The following is a 23,405-nucleotide window of genomic DNA, read 5'->3' as shown; positions in this document are numbered from 1 at the left end:
ACAACCCAAGAAAGAGATCTAGGTGTCATAGTGGATAACACATTGAAATCGTCGGTTCAGTGTGCTGCGGCAGTCAAAAAAGCAAACAGAATGTTGGGAATTATTAGAAAAGGAATGATGAATAAAACGGAAAATGTCATAATGCCTCTGTATCGCTCCATGGTGAGACCGCACCTTGAATACTGTGTACAATTCTGGTCGCCGCATCTCAAAAAAAGATATAATTGCGATGGAGAAGGTACAGAGAAGGGCTACCAAAATGATAAGGGGAATGGAACAACTCCCCTATGAGGAAAGACTAAAGAGGTTAGGACTTTTCAGCTTGGAGAAGAGACGACTGAGGGGGGATATGATAGAGGTGTTTAAAATCATGAGAGGTCTAGAACGGGTAGATGTGAATCGGTTATTTACTCTTTCGGATAGTAGAAGGACTAGGGGACACTCCATGAAGTTAGCATGGGGCACATTTAAAACTAATCGGAGAAAGTTCTTTTTTACTCAACGCACAATTAAACTCTGGAATTTGTTGCCAGAGAATGTGGTTCGTGCAGTTAGTATAGCTGTGTTTAAAAAAGGATTGGATAAGTTCTTGGAGGAGAAGTCCATTACCTGCTATTAAGTTCACTTAGAGAATAGCCACTGCCATTAGCAATGGTTACATGGAATAGACTTAGTTTTTGGGTACTTGCCAGGTTCTTATGGCCTGGATTGGCCACTGTTGGAAACAGGATGCTGGGCTTGATGGACCCTTGGTCTGACCCAGTATGGCATTTTCTTATGTTCTTATGTTCTTATGTTCCCTCACCAAAAGCAGTACATCTTGATGAGAGCCGAGAACATGCTTTCTCTTCAGCCAGTCCCTCCCTCTGGAACTCAATCCCAAATGACATAAGAACCATCAAAGAGCTTAAATTCCCGATGTTTTGAAATTGATTTCAAGATTGCCAGCCATTTACTCTTTACCCCCGACAATGTTACCATGAATACATGTACGTAGATTTGTCTCTTACCCTGTTGAAGGTTTTTCTAATCTCTGTTTCCGTCCCTCCTGATGCAGCCTGTGCAAAACATGGCCCATGTAAAAATTAATATCTCGCTTATCTTGACCTTTTGAAGAGTTTGTCTGCTGGATAATCTGTGTTTAAGAACATGCCATACTGGGTCAGACCAAGGGTCCATCAAGCACAGCATCCTGTTTCCAACAGTGGCCAATCCAGGCCATAAGAACCTGGCAAATACCCAAAAACTAAGTCTATTCCATGCTACTGTTGCTAGTAATAGCAGTGGCTATTTTCTAAGTCAACTTAATTAATAGCAGGTAATGGACTTCTCCTCCAAGAACTTATCCAATCCTTTTTTAAACACAGCTACACTAACTGCACTAACCATATCCTCTGGCAACAAATTCCAGAGTTTAATTGTGCGTTGAGTGAAAAAGAACTTTCTCCAGTTAGTTTTAAATGTGCCACATGTTAACTTCATGGAGTGCACCCTAGTCTTTCTATTATCCAAAAGAGTAAATAACTGATTCACATTAACCCGTTCTAGACCTCTCATGATTTTAAACACCTCTATCATATCCCCCCCTCAGCTGTCTCTTCTCCAAGCTGAAAAGTCCTAACCTCTTTAGTCTTTCCTCATAGGGGAGTTGTTCCATTCCCTTTATCATTTTGGTCACCCTTCTCTGTACCTTCTCCATCGCAACTATATCTTTTTTGAGATGCGGCGACCAGAATTGTACAAGTATTCAAGGTACGGTTTCACCATGAAGCGATACAGAGGCATTATGACATTTTCCGTTTTATTCACCATTCCCTTTCTAATAATTCCCAACATCCTGTTTGCTTTTTTGATTGCAGCAGCACACTGAACCGATGATTTCAATGTGTTATCCACTATGACGCCTAGATCTCTTTCTTGGGTTGTAGCACCTAATATGGAACCCAACATTGTGTAATTATAGCATGGGTTATTTTTCCCTATATGCATCACCTTGCACTTATCCACATTAAATTTCATATCATATGCCATTTGGATGCCCAGTTTTCCAGTCTCAGAAGGTCTTCCTGCAATTTATCACAATCTGCTTGTGATTTAACTACTCTGAACAATTTTGTATCATCTGCAAATTTGATTACCTTACTTGTTGTATTTCTTTCCATATCATTTATAAATATATTGAACAGTAAGGGTCCCAATACAGATCCCTGAGGCACTCCACTGCCCACTCCCTTCCACTGAGAAAATTGTCCCTTTAATCCTACTCTCTGTTTCCTGTCTTTTAGCCAGTTTGTAATCCACAAAAGGATGTCGCCACCTATCCCATGACTTTTTACTTTTCCTAGAAGCGTCTCATGAGAAACTTTGTCAAACGCCTTCTGGAAATCCAAATATACTACATCTACCAGTTCACCTTTATCTACATGCTTATTAACTCCTTCAAAAAAGTGAAGCAGATTTGTGAGGCAAGACTTGCCTTGGGTAAAGCCATGCTGACTTTGTTTACCTAATAAATTACCTTTTGGCTACGTCAAGCAAGGCTCTTGTGCCTGTAGATGGTACACTCTTTTTGACGCACCCCTATTTTATTGGATTTAACTTAGCTGTACAACAGAGCTCCATTCTAGAATGCTCCAGGACCACCTCTGACATAGCCAGAGGCCATCAGACTGGAGAGATTTTTAAATCCCAGTGTTTATCCAGCTAAGTGCCAAACGTAGCTAGACAAATGCATTGAATATGGACCTCATGATACCCCACATGCTTCACATATATGACTTGGCAGCAATAATAAGGCCTGGATGTGTTCCCTTTTGCTTGCTTTCAGACAATTTGACTGTTATTGTCTAATAATGTCAGATTACATCAGATACAAATAGAAAACAAATTGAGCCAATGATTCTATTTCCTTTATATAATTAGTGCGTGTGTTAAATTATTTTAATGATGAACAACTGGTATGAGTTCCAGAGCAACCACACATAAGCAACCTTAAGTTATTATTTTTATGTTCTGCAGAAATGGGATTTTAGAAAATTGCCTGTCCTATGTGCAGATAAAAGTATGTTTTTAGGGCCTTTTTGTACTTAATTTTATCCACAATAGAGGGAGGCATTCCTGGGAGCAGGGTCTGAAACTGTGTGCATACATTTGAATTTTCAAAAGTATGCATATATTGTTTACTGTGAAAAGTAACCATACAAATTACCAGTTGTACAGGTACTATTATTCCTAGGATAATTTCCAAAGTGAAAGAATGTGTAGATAAAAAGTACTCACAGACTTTGAATTTATACAGATAGTCTTAAAATTTCTCCCGTAGTAGGTTTCATCCTTTCTAGTGTCTTTCTAAAGCCAAAACTGCCAGTGAATGGTCAGTGATGGAGTTTAAACCAGGCTCTCCACTAGCTAAACCATGATGTAGATGATCCAGTTCTGACTATAGCATGACAAATATAAGACCCTCATTCCTCTCTTTCCTATTTGTAGACTACATTTCCTTGGAAATGTTGTGTACTATCTTGATTCACACTATAGAATACATTCAGAATGACAGTAGAGCCAAAAGGAAACTGGCACCATGGACAACTCACATGTCTTGTGATTTTGTAGGACCTTTCTTTCTATACCTCCATTTAGAACTTTGAAAACTAAGGAATAAAAATAACTCATAGAAAAGTTCATCAAAAATGACAGGGTACAATAGCAGAGTACCTATTGCCTCCTTTCCCCAAACCTTCCTCTCCTCCATGAAAACAATTTTGGCTCCACCCCCTGCATGTTGACCCCCACCTGACTTTCCAAGCCCTAATGTTCCCCTATCCCTTGGCCCCTCCCACAGCTGCCTCAGGTCCCCACTCTTTACCCTCAGGCAAGGTGCAGTAATCACGGGGCGGAAGCAATGCTGAATCTCTCATCCCATTGGCCACAAGCTTCATGATGGTGCTGGCAGAGCTGCAGCTCCCCTCTTCCCTGGTTTCTGATCCACACATGCACTGGTACATTATTTACAATTAGCACCCTCCAGCTTTTGCCGTTCAGCGTATGTGTGGTTCACCCAAGTGAAACACACAAATAAAATACAGACAGACTGCTTTTTTTTATGTATAAAGGTAATTTACCATAAATAGCCAGATAGTAAGTGAAGATTTGTTTTTTTGGATCATGATATTTTGTACCTTGTTTTGAAATATTGTTGCACAGTAAAAAAGCTTTAGATCACCATGAGCTTTGCTATGTATAAAACAGTCAGATTAATCCCTTTCAGGGCGAGAAAATACAATACAATAGGCTCACTGACGAATATATTCGGGGTGGACTGGAAAGGGGTTAATATGGTTTTTCCTTGTTTCTGCAGGGCACGGAAGAGTTAGAAGTACGAATTTTAGTTCAAGCTCGACCAGGCCAGGATATCAGGTCTGTAAACTCTTGTTTATAAAAAATAATTATGCAAAACAGTTGAAAGGACTGTATATTGTACCATACATTTGTTTTTTTCTGAAATAACCAGCTGTCAGGTATATTTTAGAGTTTATTGTTGGTCTGTTGGAAAAAGATATCACAAATCCCATGCCTGCACATGCTGCTTATAACCACTAATGTGTCTGAATATTATAGGCATGTATTCAGGAAGGTCATGTAGCCCTGTAACATCTTACATTAAGCATCAACAAGGATGCACATTAAATGAGAATTAACTTTCAAATTGGTTCTATTTGTAAATCTTCACTGTGCTTCTGTGGTTTAATAACAATGGCTATTTAAACAACTACCATGATTACTACTCCTCTATAAGTTTCCAAACATGGAAGTTTAATGTCTTGAATAAAAGACTGAAAAAGAACAAAGCCATGGGGACAAATGAGATACATCCTAGGATACTAAGGGAGCTGAGAGAGGTTCTGGCAGGTCTGTGAAGGGTGCATTCAATATATCATTGGAGATAAAAATGATGCCATAAAATTGGAGAAGGGTCCCTCTTCGCAAAAGTAATAACAGAGAAGAGGTTGGCACCTATAGTACAGTTAGCCTTATCTTGGTTGTGGAAAAATTAATGGAGACTCTGCTGAAGGAAAGAACAGGGCTCTGAAGCAGCATGGTTTTACCGGAGGAAGATTTTGTCAAATGAATCTGATCTAATTTTTCAATTAGGTGACTAGAAAGTAAATCAACACCATGCACTAGATATGGTTTATTTGGATTTCAGCAAAGCTTTTGATACTTTCCTGCACAGGAGGCTCATGAATAAAATGAGCAGCCTGGGAATAGGTCCCAAGGTGGTGAACTGGATTAGAAATTGGTTGATAGATAGACAGAGGCTAGAGATAAATGGAATTCACTCATAGGAGAGAAAAAGGTGATTAGTGGAATGTCTTAGGGATCAGTTCTGAGGCCAGTTCTAGTCAATATCTTTGAGAGCAATACTGTCTTCTTGTCTTTTTGTAAATAGCACTAAGATCTGCAACAGAGTGGACAGAAGGAGTAGACAGAATGAGAGCTTGAGAAATGATTGAATGCTTGGCAGCAGGACCGGCTTTAGCTTGTGAGTGCCCATAGGAAAGAAGGAACCCCCCCCCTCCCCCTCAGATTGTCCTCTCTCCTGGTTACCTCCCTTACCTCACCTCAGAGGTGACCCTGTTGTCCTCTATACAAGCACTGGCCTGACAACAGCAGCAATGTCGGGAAAGGAAATTCAGTGCGGGGTCTGCTAGCCCTGGCATGCTCGGAGGCCCTGGAGTTGCCCACCCCTCACATGGGTTTCTTTGGTAACTGAAAGCCTGTGCAGGAGGAGGGATGGGTGTTATCGATTTGCTAGGGAATTAGCAATCTGTTCTATATTTGCTGCTCGAGTTAGCAATCTGTTATGGATCTGCTATGGAGAAGATGCTTGATGGGAGGAGCAATCAGATAGGAGGAGCAATCTGTAGAGAAAGCTCTGTGTAGCGGGCTCCTGGAGAGGGAGGAGTCAGCAATCTTGTAGTGTCTCAGATATCGTCTTGCTAAGGAGTAGCAATCTGTAATGAATCTGATATAGTTGTGGGTGGATCCCTGGGCCGATGGCAGATGACCACGCTCCTGGGAGGATACCCCGAGAGGGACCACTGGCTAGGCTGGAGTATGGAGACAGACACACATTAGTTCTTTTATTAAACAGGTTATTAGAAACCACCAGAGGTGGCAGTAGTGAGCTGATATGCCCGGCAGGGCTGTAGTCCCTCAGGTACTGGAACAACGATCCCAGGATGGCTGAGCTGTTGAGAAACTGTAGAAAGTGAGTAGGCAGAGTTCATGAATAGAACTAGTTGACAAAACTCACGTAAGGTCTCAAAGTAAGCTCAGGAGCTGGAAAGGATTAGGCCCTCAAGGAGCGAGTACCTGGTTCCAGGGAAAGCTCTGAGAGAGCAATGGTAACTCACAGTTGTTTGTAGCAGTGATAGCTTCCAGGCAGTAGAGAATCTTCATAGTGTCCAGGAACATGGGCCCTCGAGGAGCGATTACCGGTTCCTATCTGTAATCTGAAAGTAAAGAAAAGAGCGAGGCCCCCGAGGAGTGGGTACCTCTGGTAAGTCCGAGGAGGCAGAGTAGCTTGGAACGAATCCCCTTGCGTATCCTTGCTAACTCAGTTTGTTAGCGTTTTCAAAGACCTTTAAATATTGGAAGCAGATGACGTCATCTCAGGGGGAAGCCGCGGTAGCCAGCCGTCCATCAGACCCTGAGGGAGTCGCCACAGAGGTAAAGAGGGCAGAGTGAGGACGTCGAGCAGCAACGGTAGCAACAATGGGGCTATTGCAAGGCCTCTGAGCATGTGAGGGCTAGCAAGTCCTGTGATGAATTCTTTCCTGAAGCTGCTGCTGTTGTCGGGCTGGCACTGGCAGGACAACAGCGCTTCTCTAGACCTGGATTGACAGTGGTGGTGGTGTACCGGCAACTATAAATTCTTGATGCCAGAGGCACTTGCCAATATTGCCTATGCCCAAATCTGAGCCTGCTTGGAAGTTAAGATTCATTGCCAAAAAGTAATGCAAGTGGGATGCAGAAATTCAAATTAGGTATATATGATGGAGTTGAGAAACTGATGTGCATGGAGCAGGAGACAGATCTCAGGGTGATAGTGTCTGATGATGTGAAAGTAGCAAAGCAATGTAACAAGGTAGTGACTAGCGCCAGAAGGATGTTAGGCTGAATACAGAGAGAGGTATAACCAGCAGGAAAAAGTGCATGCCATTGATGAGACCTCACCTGGAGTACTGGAGGATAGATGTGTCCAGCGAAAATCAACCAAAATGGTGTGGGGGTCTTAAATATACCTGTATGGGGGAATTTATTACTACAGTTGATTATCTGATTTAATGGGTACTACTACTAATTTCTATAGTGCCACTGGACAACAAACATGGAATAGATCTTACAATCTAATCAAGACAAATATATAGTCAAGAGACAATGGTTAAAATTAGTTAATGAGACTGAAGCAAACCATCAAGCTTAAAATGTAAATAGGTAATCGGCAAACCTAGCTCAGGAATTTAAGGGAGTAGAAACTTGCACCTTTTGTGAGCTAGATAATCAGATTTATTGTAGCAGCATTAAGTATAAAAGATCTAATACAGTAGATATATTTTTGTTTTAAGTTTCTACATTTTTCAGAGCAAAGCACTGTTATAAGGCTGAGCATAAATTCATGTGTTATCTAAAGTCACCCTCTACTTGACAAATGCACAACGCCAAACTGAAGGTATGTTACAAATTAGGTATAGTAAGTAAGTCCCTACCCAAGTAGGCTTCAATCTAAGTTGGTACCAGAAGCAACAGAGGGCAAAGTGACTTGCACAAAGCCAAAAGGAGCATAGACATGGAATTCCCTAGTTCTCAGCCCGCTGCACTAAGCAGTAAGCCATGCCTCCACTTCAGTTGTCTTTAGACTACCAGTATTAAGGCAATCATTTGTATGTATTGATACAAAGATGAGCAGAAAAAATTTTAGAACTTCACTGCAGTTTGTACTTTTAAACTCTTTTAACCTCAAAGTGTCAGCATATAGTATCAATAGTGCAGAGCATATGGCATCAGTGGTGCTTTTTGTATATGGCTATAAAGTCATATTTTGTATATTCCTATTATTTTGACAGTTTTGTTTGCCAGAATCCTTTTTTTAAAAAAAATGAAAAAAAAAATCAGTTGAAAACACTTTTGAAAACTGCACATGGGGGTAGATTTTCAAAAACGGCGCGTTGGCGTACTTTTGTTGGCGCTCCAGGCGCCAACAAAAGTACGCGGGATTTTAGTAGATTTATTTATTTATTTATTTATTTAAGGTCTCTTTTATACCGACATCCGTTGACACATCGCATCGGTTTACAAAAAACAAAAACATTTGGGCAGAGCCCTTACATATAACAGCGGAACAAGATTAACTTTTGGGCGGGGCCCTTACATATAGATACATATATCTATATGTATACATATAGATATATGTATACATATATAGATACGCACATAGCCGCTAAAATCCTGGATCGGCGCGCGTAAGGCTACCGATTCCGTGTAGCCGGCGCACGCCGAGCCGCACAGCCTACCTCCGTTCCCTCCGAGGCCGCTCCGATTTCGGAGCGGCCTCGGAGGGAATTCGCTAACGCCCTCCCCTCACCTTCCCCTCCCTTCCTCTACCTAACCCACCCCCCGGCCCTGTCTTAACCCCCCCCCCCCCACCTTTGTTGGGGGATTTACGCCTCCCAGAGGGAGAAGTAAATCCCCGCGTACCAGCGGGCCGCTGGCGCGCCTAGACGCAACCCGGGGCGGTTCCGGAGGGCGCGGCCACGCCCCCGGGCCCGCCCCCGAAACACCGCGTCCCGCCCCGAAAACGGCGCGCCGCTTGGCACCGCCCCCGACACGCCCCCCTCGGAAAACCCCGGGACTTACACGAGTCCCGGGGCTCTGCGCGCGCCAGTAGGCCTATTGAACATAGGCACACCGGCGCGCAGGGCCCTGCTCACGTAAATCCGGGCGGATTTACGCGAGCAGGGCTCTTAAAATCCGCCCCATGGTGAATAGGACACAGAGGCTGGTGGTATCTTATATACTAACAGATTTATTGAAACCTAAAACAGTTAACTTTTAAACAGGCACATGGGCGCACATGTGCACTCGTTTGCCGGTTCGTGTCCAGAGACGCGTCCATTTTATAACATACACATGTATCTGCACGCATATTATAAAATAGCCTGGCCACACATATATGTGTGCACCATTTTATATAGACACGCACTTTGTAACATAGTAATGACGGCAGAAAAAGACCAAAATGGGTCAAACAGTCTGCAAATGCCACATCTACTATGTAAGTAGGGGAATTTTATAAGGAACACGCACCAACGCCATAAGTAGTTTTCCCAGTTTGCCCAGTTAAGGAATAGGTCTTCCCAACCCCTCTAGCTTAATAGTCTCCCTTTTCCCCTGTTAGTCCCGACCCTTAAAACCACACTGACCAGTCCAAGTTTTTTTTTACTTACACACCAATCATAGCAGAAGTAAAGTTACGTGGCAGGGAACCAGTCACACGCCTGTGCACATAAATATGTATGTGCACATCTTTTTGCCTTTCCGACACGCCCATATCCCGCCCAGACCATGGCCATGCCCCACCCCTTTTTCAAAACGTTTGACTTGTGCACATAGCAGGAGATATGCATGTACATGTGTGGCTTATAAAATCCATTTGGCATGCACCGGATTAACTTGTACACGTATCTCCTGGCTTTTGCGTGCTTAGGGCTTTTAAAATTCGCCTATAAGCTTTTTAGGATAAGAGTGTATGTTATCAGATGCCTCAGTGTCATTTTTACCACTACAGACTAACACAGGTACCTCACTGGATGATGATGCTTTTCTGTATTAACAATGGGATAGATATTCAAAAGGTAGCTGAGCATCTAAGTTAGCCGGATAGACTTATCTGGCTAACTTAGATGGGATATTCAGCTCAATGGCTATGCAGCTGAATTTCACCAGATAAATCTCTACTTACTGAATAAATCTTATCTATCTAAGTTTAGACCTGTTGTTGAGCACATCCAACTTAGGGCCTGATTCATCAAGGCATTTTCCCTTAGACATAGAATGAGAGAATGCCTACTTATATGGCTTAATCTGAATATTTCTATTTAGCTAGATAATTTATCCAGCTAAGTAGTGCCAAACTGTTACGTCCATTGCCTACCCACACGTTATCCGGCTAAAAACTTAGCCGGATAAGTAATTTATCCGGATATTCAGCAGCTTCTACTTAGCCAGATATAAGTAGCTTTTGAATATCAACCGCACTTTGAATGTTTCATGTATTGATAATAAAGTGAAGGTGGGAAAACCGCATCTGCTTATTTTCCCCTTTCCTCTGCTTAGGAATAGTCTTTCAGGAGTCAATTTTCAAAGAGTTGTCTTTTGGAGTTAGGTTTCTAAAATGGTCATTTTGAAAATTTACTAGGGCTAAATATCTAAATTTAAGATCCTAGATTCATTAGGTTCCTATATTTAGGTACATAAAAGATGGGTGGCTATGGGGGCGGAGTTAGGTCAGGGAAACAAAGTTTAGGAGTTTGGCATAGATTTTCAGTATTAGGCACCCAATTTAGGACCCTGAATCTAGGTAAATGAATAGCAGGCCTAAATTTAGGTCCTTAACTTTTAGGGATCTAAATTTAGGTGATTTTTCAGCTGAAAATTTAGGGCACAGTTTGACTAAAAATAGATGCTAAACGTAGGAAGCTAAATATAAGAGTTCAGCTTTTTGGAATATTGTCCTCAAAGCTTGTGTCAGACATCACATAGCACCTAAAGTAGGGACTGGTGAGCATCTGATACATGGCTCAGCCCATAGCATTATCACTGAGGTGGGAATAATTCAGAGGGATGCATGAACTTACATCCGTAAAGTTTTTTTTATTGCGTTCTAGTAGAAAGTTTACATGCATTAGAGAAATAAGCAAAAGGAATGTAAAACTGTCAGTGAAAAAAAAATCTACAGAAAACTGAAGGACAACACACTACTGCAGATAAGTTGGCCGAGTGGTTAAGGTGATGAACTGCCCTGCATGCATGGATTCAAATCCCGTCCTTGTCAGTACTTTAAATTTCTTTAACACTGTGAATCCTTAAAGGATTTATGCGCATAACCTGCCTTGCGCGCGCCGGGCCTATTTTCAAAAGGCCCGGTGACGTGCGTAAAGCCCGGGGACGTGTGTATGCCCCGGGGCTTTTCTGAATGGGCGGGGCAGGGGCAGGGCAGATGGTCCATGGGCATGGTAGGGCGGCCCTGGGGCGGTCCGGGAGGCGTGGCCGAGGACTCCGGCAAAGGGGGATCTGCCTCTGGCAGGCGTAACTTCCAAAACAAAGGTATGGGGGGATTTCTTTAGGGCGGGAGAGGGAGGGGAAGGAAGGTGGGGGGGAAGGAAAGTTCCCTCTGAGGCCGCTCCGATTTCGGAGTGGACTCGAAGGGAATGGAGAAAGCTAGTGGGGCTCCCCAAGGGCTCGGCACGCACAATTTGCATTAGTGTGCACCCCCTTGCACGCGTCGACCCATGATTTTATAACATGCATGCGGCTGCGCACGCATGTTATAAAATCGGGCGTACATTTGTGCGTGCCAGTTTGCGCGCACAAATGTACACCCCGTGCGTATGTTTTAAAATCTGCCCCTAAGCCTGATACTTTTGATGCAGCTCCAACATTGCTCTCTGCTTCCACGGAAAGGGTTAAGAGAAACTGGATTCAAACAACATCCAAGGTCCCTAACTTTTATGGTCTGGGAAACTGATAAGCATGAGGGTAACCTGCACAATGCAGCAGATACTGGCATAAGCATAAGCTTGCTGGCCTTCTGGGTGGATCATTTGGTCTTTTTCTGCCATCATTTCTGTTTCCATGTTTTTACAAGTTTAACAAAATCAACAAATAAATGTACAGTTTATCTTCAGAGACCAAAGGGTCTTTAGAAACTATAACAGATCAAATGCATACCTGGTAATATCCAGCTTTGACACAGAGACTCCAGAATTCTGAAAGAATTTTCAGGTGTCTGGGCCTACACCCCAAAACTCCAAGTGCTCCTTCTCTTTCCTACTCATGTGGCCAGGGAAGAAAAATATGCCAGAGCCACACAGGCAGGAAAGAGGAGGAGCATTGGCTCGAGTGGAAAAGAGCAGTATCTACCTCTGTTGTAGGGTTGCCATGTATTCCATCTTGCGATGGCCTGAAAAGATCAGGTCCACAACCTATTCTGCGGCAGCCTGAATAGAAGAGGCCCGGTAGCAGGGTCGCCATGGATCTTATCTTGTGGCAGCCTGAGAAGAGGCCCAGAGGTGAGTGGGAGGCCGAGTTACTAATAGAGTGTGTGTGTGTGTGTGTGTGTGTGTGTGTGTGTGTGTGTGAAAGTGAATGAGAGAATTGTGAGAGTCAGTTGAGAGACTATGTATCTGTGAGAGAGAGACAGTATATTAGAGTGAGAGCCTGTGTTTGTGTGTAAGAGAGAGACAGCATGAGAGTGAGAACATATGAGAGTGAACGTGTGTGTGTGTATGTACAAAAGAGAGACACGTTTGAGTGAGAGCCTGTGAATGTGTGTGAGAGCATGTGAGTGTGAAAGCTTATGTGTGTGTGTTTGAGATAGCATATGAGAGTGAGAGTTTCTATGTATGTGTGTGTGTGAGAGAAAGAGAGCTTTTGAGAGTGATAGCCTATGTGTGTGTTTAAGGGAGGAAGGGAAGAACACAGGTGGACAGAGAAGAAACAGAAAGAAAAATAAGATATCCTATAAAATGAATTAGGAAAATACAGAGAACATGGGAAAAAAAAAAAGCTGGGACCAACCGATCAGAAAATAAGATTAGACAACAAAGGTAAAAAAAAAAAAATTAGAGTTTTTAGTGATTGGCATATGCTATCTTTGCAAATGTGCACTATGGGGTGAATTTTAAAAGGGTTACACTCGTAACCCCAAAAACCCGCGCCTGTGCGCGCCGAGCCTATTTTGCATAGCTAAATAGATTTGTGCGCGCCGGGTTGAGCGCACAAATCTACGCCCGCGCGTAGGTACGAATATCTGGCCCTATATTTATATTTTCTTTTTTCTTCAATATTCCATTGTTCAGAGTCTGGTTTCTTGGGCTTTTCGTTTTATTTTGGTCTGCATGTTTCTGTTTCTAATTTGCAGTCCCTTATTTTGTATTAGATAAGGGCCTGTCTGTGTCCTGCATCTGTAACTGTGTGTAACTGAGGTCCAGCATTTCTGCTAGCATGTAGTTTCTCTGTAGGGATTTGTAGCAGTCCAGCTTGTTCTATTTCCCCATTAGGTGGTGTATTAGTGTTCTAGGGCTTGGTATAATATTTGCATTGCTGCCTTTCAACAGAAACAGTTGCTACTGTTTGAGTCCTGAGGTTTAGTGCTGTTATGATATGGTATGGCAAGGTTCTAGGTATGTGTTTTTTATTTTTGCAGGGTTTTGTGTTAATTAACAAAATATTTGGCAGTGGGGAGTGTTCGGGTTGCTATTACTGACCTGAGTGTATTTGTGAAAGAGCAGGAGAATTGAATGAGTGTGGATGTGCATGAAAGGAATAAGAGTGAGTATGTGTTGTGAGAATGAGCATGTATATGTGTGTGAAAGAGTGTGTTAGTGTGTGTATGTGAGAAAATGTATATGCATGCTGCTACTGGTGAATACATGGACACGGCTCCCCCCCGATCTACAACAATCTCAGGATGATTGGAAATCTAAAGTTCCCAAGTACGGTTCAATGGCTGCCTGAAAATTGATCAGCCCTTACCCAGCTAAAAAGTATGTATACCTTTTCTCTGTGGTATGCTTAGTTCTGGAGAGAGAAATAAAGTGCTTAGATTACATTTTCAAATGTACACATGTTATTTTAAGGGGAAAAAAGTACATGCAGGAAAATCAGGTGCAGATCTTTGTGAGTACTTTTTGCAGGACAATTTTCAAACGGAAAGTATGCCCGTACTCTCCCTTTGAGAATAGGTGCAAAGTCCAATTTGAAATGGAACAGGCAATTTTGAAAATACCCTCCTATAAAAGCAAGTCGTCATAACAGTGCTAGCAAAAAACACTGCAACAAATTTAGCTTAGATTACCATAATGATCTGCCTTTGGAAGGGTTTTCTTTCAGTTGTTTCTGTTTATGAAAAGAGAGTTTATTATGATAAGTCAGACTGAAGAAGGGATCCTTAGTTACACCAAATTAGTTTTCAAACTAGGGGTGGTTCTATCATGAGGCAGGGTGAGGCGGCGGCGGCTTCAGGCAGCAAAGTTTGAGACAGCAAAACATGGCCCCAAAATACTTCTGCCATGGCCGCCTCACCCTGCCTTCAAGCCGACACCAGTGGCACAATGTCAACAAACTGCCCGCAGGATTCCCACCCCTGCGGGCAGAATAATCCTCAGGCTGGCGGCACATCTCTGAGGCACCCACCGGATTCCCAACCCCACGGGCAGAAGAAAAAATCCACAACGGCACAGTTTAAATGAAGCCACCCCTGTGGTGCATCTTCAGTGATGGCGTCCACCCCTTCCACAGTGCATCTTAGAGTGATGTGGACCTTTCCCCTCATGGCACATCTTTGGCCCAGTGGCAAAATAAGAAACATAGCGCACCTTCAGCGATGTGTTCTCCACCACCCCCACCCCCCTGGGGCTCAACTTCAGTGATGTGGCCCACCCCTCCTGCCCCGACCTCGGAATGTCTGCTGACCACTGCTTGCCTGCCGCCTGCCCCGACCTCTGAATGCCTTGTGATCTCCGCCTGTCTTCTGCCTGTGCCAGCCTCGGAACGTCTGTTGACCTCTGTTTGCTGCTGCCTGCCCCGACCTCTGGAACGTCCCTGGACCTCTGCTCGACCACCGCCAGCCTTGACTGTGGCCTGCCAGACTACGCCCTTGCGTCTCGTCATAGGATTGTACGCCCCCAGAGACCCCCACCTTAGTTCAACTGGCCCTGGTACCCAAGGGCTCAACCTGCAGGGAACGAGGGCTGGTAGTGGTGAAGGTCCAGTTGGGTCTCCGCACCTTCCAGTTCTACCTGCTGATGACGAGGACCTGTTGGGGTTCCCCCTACAGATAGCGCCAACCTCGTCTCAGCCAAGGGTTCACCACTGCAACACAACTCTGCTTATGTGTACTTAGATAACTTTTACCTTAACCAGTTATTTTTGAAATATATCTGGTTAAGTAGAACAATAAAAAATATATATATATCCTTCCAAGCCAGAAAGCCTGATCCACCATTGTCACACAAAATTACTAAAAATGTTGATGGATATAGTATCCTATTCCTCCCCACCCCAACCAACGACAAATTGTTGCAGGCCATATCAGTCCAAAGAGACTCCTCCCCAACTTATCCCACAACTCCGATCCTACTCCGACCCCCTATCCTCCCTCCTCCCACTTAGAATTCCCCAGAAGGCCCAGGGCCATCAGGAACAAAGTACATTCCTACCACTCCCAACAGCATCCAGTGTAACTTTGACAGTCTATCTGAAAATAACACTGCATGCCACCAGGAGCAGTAGGCATGTACAGCACTGCTAGCAGCCCCAGACCCCAGGGGGTTCCAGGTGGGAGTGGGAAGGTTAGAGAGTACGAAAAGGCTCAGAGCCTACTAATTTATGACAGATTTGGAAGAGAATGGGGAAGCTCCTCAGGCTAATATGGCCTGAAGCGTTTTGTCCATGCTTTGGGGGGGGTGCAATTGAGCACTGTGCCCGAAAACATTTATAGTAATTTTGTGAAGTGGGAGGATGAGTGATAAGGCCTGCTGGCCTGAAAGGATTATTTTTTTCTACTCAACAGGTTATATTTTGAATATAGCTGGTTAAGGCAAACATTATTCAGATATACATACTCTGATACCTTTAGAACTGCTTTCTGCGTGACCAGAAATAGCTGACTAAACTCAGCTGGGCAGCACTGATATTTTGTGCTATCCATCCCTGGAACACCCCACACCTTCTGTTTTATATATAGCTAAGTTTTAGCCAGCTAATGACTTACCCAGCTAAAATTTATCCAGTCAGTGGGGTGACTTATTTAAGCCCTGGGTTTGTCCAGCTCTTAGCCAGACAACCCTTCTGAATATTGACCTTGCATAACTTTACCCAGATACCTTACCTACTCGCCAGTTCACTAAATATTGATCTCATAATATTCAGAAGCCCATTATGACATTATCCGATACTTAACATGAGTTATAAATTGTTAGGCAGTATAGATGGAAGTGCTGGAATGGGATTCTCCTAGTATGATTCAAGAAGCACTAAAGGAAAAAAGATGTTAATAGCCAAAAATGGCCATGGCCCCACAAATTTAGAATTCTGCTAGAAAACAGAACTAAACATGTTTCTAATGCCCTGTAGTTGGTAAGATGAAAAAAGCTGATTTCTCAAATGCTGTTGGTGGCCAGATTCACAATAGCTCAATACTGGAAGCAAACACCAACCATTGAAATACTGATGCAGTCTCTTAAGGGAATTCATGGATTATGTAACTTAGTATGGGGTCAGTTTTGATCTTTCTGTTTTGCTTCATACCAGGGGAATGAATGGTATTTCTGTTTTCTTTTTTGAGCCTGCTGTTTTGTTATTAACGCTCCTGGTATGCCATAATTCATGGAGATGTAACATGGTTCTGTTTTTTTTGTCTATTATGCTGTTTTATGTGGCTATAATGTTTCATATTATATTAAAAAAAAAAAACTGCTCACCTTAAAGTTAAAAAAAAAAAAAAAAAGACTACATTAATAATTATGACCTCTGAGTTGGGTATTTTCCATTTATTGATGTCTTGGTGGGTTAGGGAGCCCCAGGGTAAAGCACAGGGCGCCTTCATTGATTTTTAATGCTAAAGAAATGTTGAGAGGGTAAAATACTAACAATGTATGCCTGTAATTGCACATACCTTTATTGTGAGAATTCCTTGCTTTGCAGTAGATTATATTATTCCTCTCTTCAGATATCTTATTTAGAAAATCCTTCAAAGGCCCCTCTATTTTATTGCTTTAGTCATCCTTTTTTAAAGGAAGAGGAATTAAAGACATAGCTCAGGGTTCTAAATAAGAGGTAACATGATCCTCTAGCTAAAGTGTACATCTAAATGGATTTTAAATGAAAAGATGTACTAGAATTCAATGTCTTTTCTTTTGGTTTCCCAATAGATTGGGGAGCATGTGTAGAATGTTAATGATTTTCTTTTGTCAAGGTACATTCTTTAAGAATCCATTGCCTAGAATAGTATTCAAATAAACTGTGGTTTTGTTAGCAAGAGTAGAGCAACAAACACATCTCTTATAGGCTTCATTTTGAATGATACTGGCTATTTTTCTTTTTTTGGGGGGGTCTCAGACCTATAGGGCATGACATTAAAAGAGGTGAATGTGTGCTGGCAAAGGGAACCCACATGGGACCATCTGAGATTGGTCTCCTAGCAACAGTAGGTGTCACGGAAGTAGAAGTTCACAAGTTTCCAGTGGTTGCAGTCATGTCAACAGGGAATGAGGTAAAATACTTTTCAGTCCAAAATGGTTTTAAATCTTTAGGTTTCTGTATTTTTCCTTAGAGAACTCTGTTTATTTGTGTGTGTTATGTTTTTTTTATTGAATTCACAAGAATGTTTGTATATAATGTCCATTTTGTGAACATAATGTAACCCCAACTAGGGATACATAAAAAAAGAGTCCTGGTAACAAGGTCTTCTCCCAGCTACAGGCCTAAGGACTCAAAAAGGTGGTTTAACAGGAGGCATTGTTAAAAACTGGAAAAAATTCAAATGTTTCCATTTTATCCTGCTACACTTGTCCAGCCCAGTCCTTATAAGTGGATTATTTTCCCCTACCAGGAGATGGAGGTAGAGTACATTGACTTTTCACATGATATCATTGCCACTATTTAGAGATGGTGCAGCGCAGAAAGATCCAGTATTCTCTGTCTCCAGCTAATGGTAGGACTGTCTGGTGGTGCAGCAGGATCTTGAAAGGCATTGATGCAGGCTTTGGGCAAAGCTACTGGTGCACCCAAGAGTGCAAGCCCACTCTAGAGGATCCCAGTCCCAAAGGGGAATAGGTAGATCCATGGTGGGGTGGGAGGACTCTCTTTACAATACAAAAAAAAAAAAAGGAGAAGCAGTACCCTTTTTCTTGAGTGTTTCTCAAATTCTGAGGAGAGAATCCTCTTATCTGTTCTTCCCCCCCCCAACCACAGCTGCCCCAAGGCCTTTAAAAAAAAAAAAGAGGAATCTTCAGAGATTTAGGCCAGTAGCTGGAGCTGAGGAGAGTCAACTGGCAGAACATCTCACCTATTCCTGATTAAGTTCAGTAAGTGCCTACAGGGAGGGGAGGTTGTTGAATTTGTGCTGTCTTTGAAGCATCTACTCTCTTTCACAGCCCATAGTCTGAATTGCCTATTGTGGCAGCTTTGTGGTTTGGGCACTTATGAGCTGGTTTCTGAAACTCCTAGAAGATGAGGATGCATCAAGATTTCGGCGATGGCCTTTGGCTGATGCCTTCTTTGTTGTTCTTCAGATTTCATCATGGTCAGTGGCTTTGGCTATGACTGCCAAAAGTCTTCTCTGGCTTCGTAAAGAATATAAGAAATTGCCATGCTGGGTCAGACCAAGTGTCCATCAAGCCCAGCATCCTGTTTCCAACAGAGGCCAAACCAGGTCACAAGAACCTGGCAAGTACCCAAACATTAAGAAGATCCCTTGCTACTGATGCCAGTAATAGCAGAGGCCAATTCCCTAAGTCAACTTGATTAATAGCAGTTAATTGACGTCTCCTCCAAGAACTTATCCTAACCTTTTTTAAACCCAGTACACTAACTGCATTAACCACATCCTCTGGCAACAAATGTCGTTCAAGACTTTTCATGATTTTAAAGACCTCTATCATATCTCCCCTCAGCTGTCTCTTCTTCACGCTGAACAGCCCTAACCTCTTCAGCCTTTCCTCATAGGGGAGCTGTTCCATCCCCTTTATCATTTTGGTCGCCCTTCTCTTTACCTTCTCCATCGCAACTATATCTTTCTTGAGATGCGGCGACCAGAATTGTACACAGTATTCAAGGTGCAGTCTCACCATGGAGCGATACAGAGGCATTATGACATTTTCTGTTTTATTAACTGGGCTACAGATTCTTGGTCTAAGTCACACTTGGGGAAGATTCTATTTGGCAAGCATTTGGAGCAGCTAATTAGGAATCTAGGGGATCCTAAGCCATTGAGGTTACTTAAGGACTAGACTTGTTTGTTCTATTGGTCTTCCAGGGTTTGGGCTCAGTTTCAAGCCTCCAGGTGGTATTGGCCAGGCAGGCAGTCGATTTCTTATGCCTTCAGTGGGGCACAATCTTCATGAAGATGGGGGCAGACTTTTCCTGCCTTTCTAAAGCCCAAACCTGGCTCAACCGCGTCCATGGGATCCTGTTGGCCTTTCAGTGAAACACAATGGGTTCATTCCCTGGTTTTTCTAGTAGGTGGGGTTCTACAGTAGGTTTTTTTTTTTCCAGGAGTGGACCTCCTGGATAACATTGGATATTGGTATTGGATTGGATATAGTTCATCATGATTATACCTTGGAGTTCATCCCATCTGTTTCTGACATTTTAGGGTCTGTACCTGGGATCCACTGATAAAACAGAAGGTGGTCAGAGTATCTCTAGTGAGGCCTCAGATGTTGTAGGCAGTAGTGCTTGTTCCCTTTCTCAAGCAGTGTTTGGGCCAATATCCAATCAAATTTGGAGTCCTCAAACAAAATTGGAGCCTTCAGGCTTATTTTCATTCTGAAGGGAGTAAACAGAACTCTCCAAATTTCTCTTTCCTGGATTGAGACTCTTTGCTCCATGCTGATGGTGGTCTGGAGGTGGGGGGCATATATATTTATCCCTAGACTTTGTGGAGGCTTATTTTCATATTCCCATCAGGCAAGAAGATCAAGTGCCTCTGGGTTTTTTTTGTATTCTACAGGAACATTTTGCCTCGGATGCTCCCCTTTGGGTTGGTAACAGTTCCTCAGGCCTTTACCATGGTAGTAGTAATGGCATTCCTAGATGAGAGGGTATCATGGTTCTGCTTATCTGAATGATTATTTAATCAGGGCCAAGTCTTTCCAGGACAGACTTCACGTGTCTAAAATAGTGGTCCAAGTGTTAGAAGACTTAATTTGGGTAGTCAACTTTGCACAAAGCAAGCCTCAGCTGTTTGTCTCTAGTTATCTGATAGTACATTTCAACATGCCTTTGGGCCGTGAGTGCTTGTCTCACCAGACAAGTGGATAAACAGCTCTAGCAGGTGCTGAAATTTGTCTTTCTGAAGTCCCAGAGGGTTTAGGATTATACTCCTTGATTCCATGGCATCTGGATGTGGCCCATGGATCTACATCGATGGGCCACAGCGCACAGGAGGCCTCTTCATTCTTCTCACATATCTCATTGGTCATCCTGTCCTAGGATTACAAAGTCCTGCTTCCTTTGCCAGTGTTGGTGAGGAACACTCTTCATTATTGAATGGGCCCTGAGACCCTTTTATGAGGGATCAGTCTGTTGATTCCTTCCTGGATTTTGGTCATGACAGAAACAAGTCTCTCAGATTGGGGGGACTCATTGCTAGTCAAGTAGTCCAGGTCCCATGGACTCAGTAAACTGCAAATCAGGGCAATCAGACTGACCCAATGTCATTTTCTCCCCTTGCACAGTGGCATCTATAAACAGACAATTGGCACCAAAAGTCTCAGGGTGTCAGAGGAAACAAACTTCCTTTTTTCTTGAGCAGAACAAAATCTGCAGCTCTTGTCAGTGACTTATTTGTGAGTTAGGAAAATGTTCAAATTTATTATCTGAGCAGGAATCTTCTGGATCCCAGTGAATGGGAACTAACCCAGAAGATTTTTCAGTTGATAGTGTCCCTAGAATTCAGAGGTAACAAGTTGCTCAGATACTTGGATGTTTGTCAACCCTATATTATTTGGAGGGTGAGGCAGCTTCCAAAGATACCATGGCTAAATGAATCAAAGACACGTTGTGTCAGTGTATTTGCTCAAGAGCCAGCAGGCCCCAATAATTATTTGTACTTATTATACTAGAGCGCAGATTGTTTCTTGGTGGAAGCAGTTACAGTGTTGCTGGCAGATGTATGCAGGGCGGTGACATGGTCGTCCTTGCATTGACTTGTGAAACACTGCAGTTTATTGTTCCTGAGGAGGATGCAGCTTTGGGGCTGGAGTTTTCAGGGTGGCCCTTACTTCCTCCCTCTCTTCTTAGTGGGGATTTGGTTCTTCCCACTTGTAAAGACTGGACTGGACTGGAGTAGCAGGATGAAATGGAAGGAGAAATTTTTATCTGATAATTTTCTTTCCATGAATCCTTTTACACCAGTCCAGGACTTCCCAGGAAAATGGGCCTTTGTTTCCTAGAAGCTGCATTGGTTGATTTTTTGTCATATGTGTTTATATATATTTTGGAACATGGGTCTGTTCAGCCTTATGTCTTCCTTCTGTCCTTTGTTCATTGTTTACTCCTTTTTCTTTCCATTTAGGGACAGAAATCTAAAGAAACGTTTGGGGGCTTTTTTTGTTATACTCAAGTTCAATGATGTACTCTGTTTTTCAGTGTGGAACTAGACAATGTAGTCTGTTTGTTATGAGAATACTGGATTTTTCTGTGCTGCACCAACTCTAAATAGTGAGGATGATGTTATGTGAAAAGCTATTATGCTCTGCCTCCATCCGCTGGTAGAGAGAAATAGCCCACTAGAAGGACTGGACTGGACTGGTATAGCAAGATTCATGGAAAGAAAATTAACAGGTAAAAATTTCTCCTTGTGAATGACATCATAGTCCCAATAAAGGTCAGTTTTGTTTGACCCATAAGCTCAGAAAGAACAAATACATAACAATAAAACACAAAGAAATAGTCGCAGCCACCAACAATAATGGAACAGTCTGATTGCTATTCTTCTGTGGAAGGAAACACACATTAAAACATGGGTGAAGAGTTAGTCAAGCATTTGATTAAGTATCTGTCTTCCTGGTACCATCTGATACATGCTGTCTTCAGACAAGTAGATGGGCTTTTCCTGCAACTCAGTTACTGCAGGAACAGTGCTTTATCAGGTATTGAATGCATGAGACATCTCCATTGATTGAGTAGCTATGTTTCAGTGACTACATGCTGCAATTTACCAAAAACTGCCTATATTGCAAATGTACCATAGAGCTTGTATTTGATATAGTTCAATCTAGAAATAATTGGTAGGTTGACACACTATGAAAATAACTATCATTGACACAGGATCAACTTAAGTAATGTAAATGGAATCCTATTTTTAGGAGAAGTGAAGGAAACGTCATTCTTTCTTTGCTTCTTAGCAATATTTTCCTGATGCTTCCTGTTCTGTTGAATTCACATATCAGTTGGAGCAGAAACTCATGAGTTCATTATATGCTTCTGTCAGGGAGAGGGACTGTGCGAGGCTATGAGAGCAAAAAGTCTCAGCTCAGCAAGACTCAGCGTGCTGTGTGATGAGATTAATTTGTAATGTGTCTGGTTTACAGCTGCTGAATCCTGAGGATGACCTCCTACCAGGGAAGATCCGAGACAGCAACCGTTCAACTCTTCTAGCAACAATTCAGGAACATGGATACCCAACTATCAATTTGGGAATTGTAGGCGATAAGTAAGTGTAGGGAAATATTGCTACTTAGTGAGAGATGCTTCTACAGTACCTACTAACACTAAAGTGATTGTATTACTGAAGGCAAGTGCAGCAACACAGGCACAACTGAATCAACCAGCAGCAGATCAGATTGCTTCTCTTATGGAAATGTGAGGCTATTGATATCAGATCTGCATAATAGCTATTGCAACATTTCTAAACATCCACATTTAATGTTACTTTAATGTTAGCAGATCACCTTTATCAGCTGCATCAGCTGTGGTGTGTATTTCTGTATCCTCTGGTGCATATTGTCTTGCTGTATTCACCAATGAAATGAAAACAACTTTTAAACTATTACTCCCTTCACTTACTTTCAAAATATTCACTCATGCTGCCTAGTCAGCAGTTCTATTAATTATAGTTCATTTACTACATTGAATTTCAATGTTAATGAGCTCTCAGAGCTGACTGGGAGAAAGATCCACCCCAAAATGTGCTTGCTAATGAATAAACATATAAAATAGTCATGTACAGTTTGCTGATAACAGCTACATACTCCACAAGGTTTAAAATCACAGCTCCCAATGTGCATACATTTTATTACAGTGGTTACCAAGCATATTCTGTTCCAAACCCACTCAAGAACTGCAATGCAAGATCATCACGAAATATCATTCCAACAGCAACATTTCAAAACTTT

General features: G+C 42.5%; 1 protein-coding gene across 7 annotated transcripts in view; it reads left to right on the top strand.

The window, feature by feature from the left end:
* GPHN (gephyrin) overlaps positions 1-23,405 on the top strand; it is a 1,154,395-nt gene that overhangs the window by 1,082,294 nt on the left and 48,696 nt on the right. For all 7 annotated transcript variants that reach the window (XM_029598877.1, XM_029598878.1, XM_029598879.1 and 4 more), the window contains 3 exons: positions 4,358-4,416; positions 17,404-17,557; positions 22,602-22,723. In XM_029598877.1, the coding sequence (XP_029454737.1) occupies positions 4,358-4,416; positions 17,404-17,557; positions 22,602-22,723 (335 nt within the window). The remainder of the gene's footprint in view (positions 1-4,357; positions 4,417-17,403; positions 17,558-22,601; positions 22,724-23,405) is intronic.

The sequence above is a fragment of the Rhinatrema bivittatum genome, chromosome 4 (genome assembly GCF_901001135.1).
Source record: "Rhinatrema bivittatum chromosome 4, aRhiBiv1.1, whole genome shotgun sequence".
NCBI classification, from domain to species: Eukaryota; Metazoa; Chordata; class Amphibia; order Gymnophiona; family Rhinatrematidae; genus Rhinatrema; species Rhinatrema bivittatum.
This window is presented reverse-complemented; position numbering and strand designations above follow the sequence as displayed.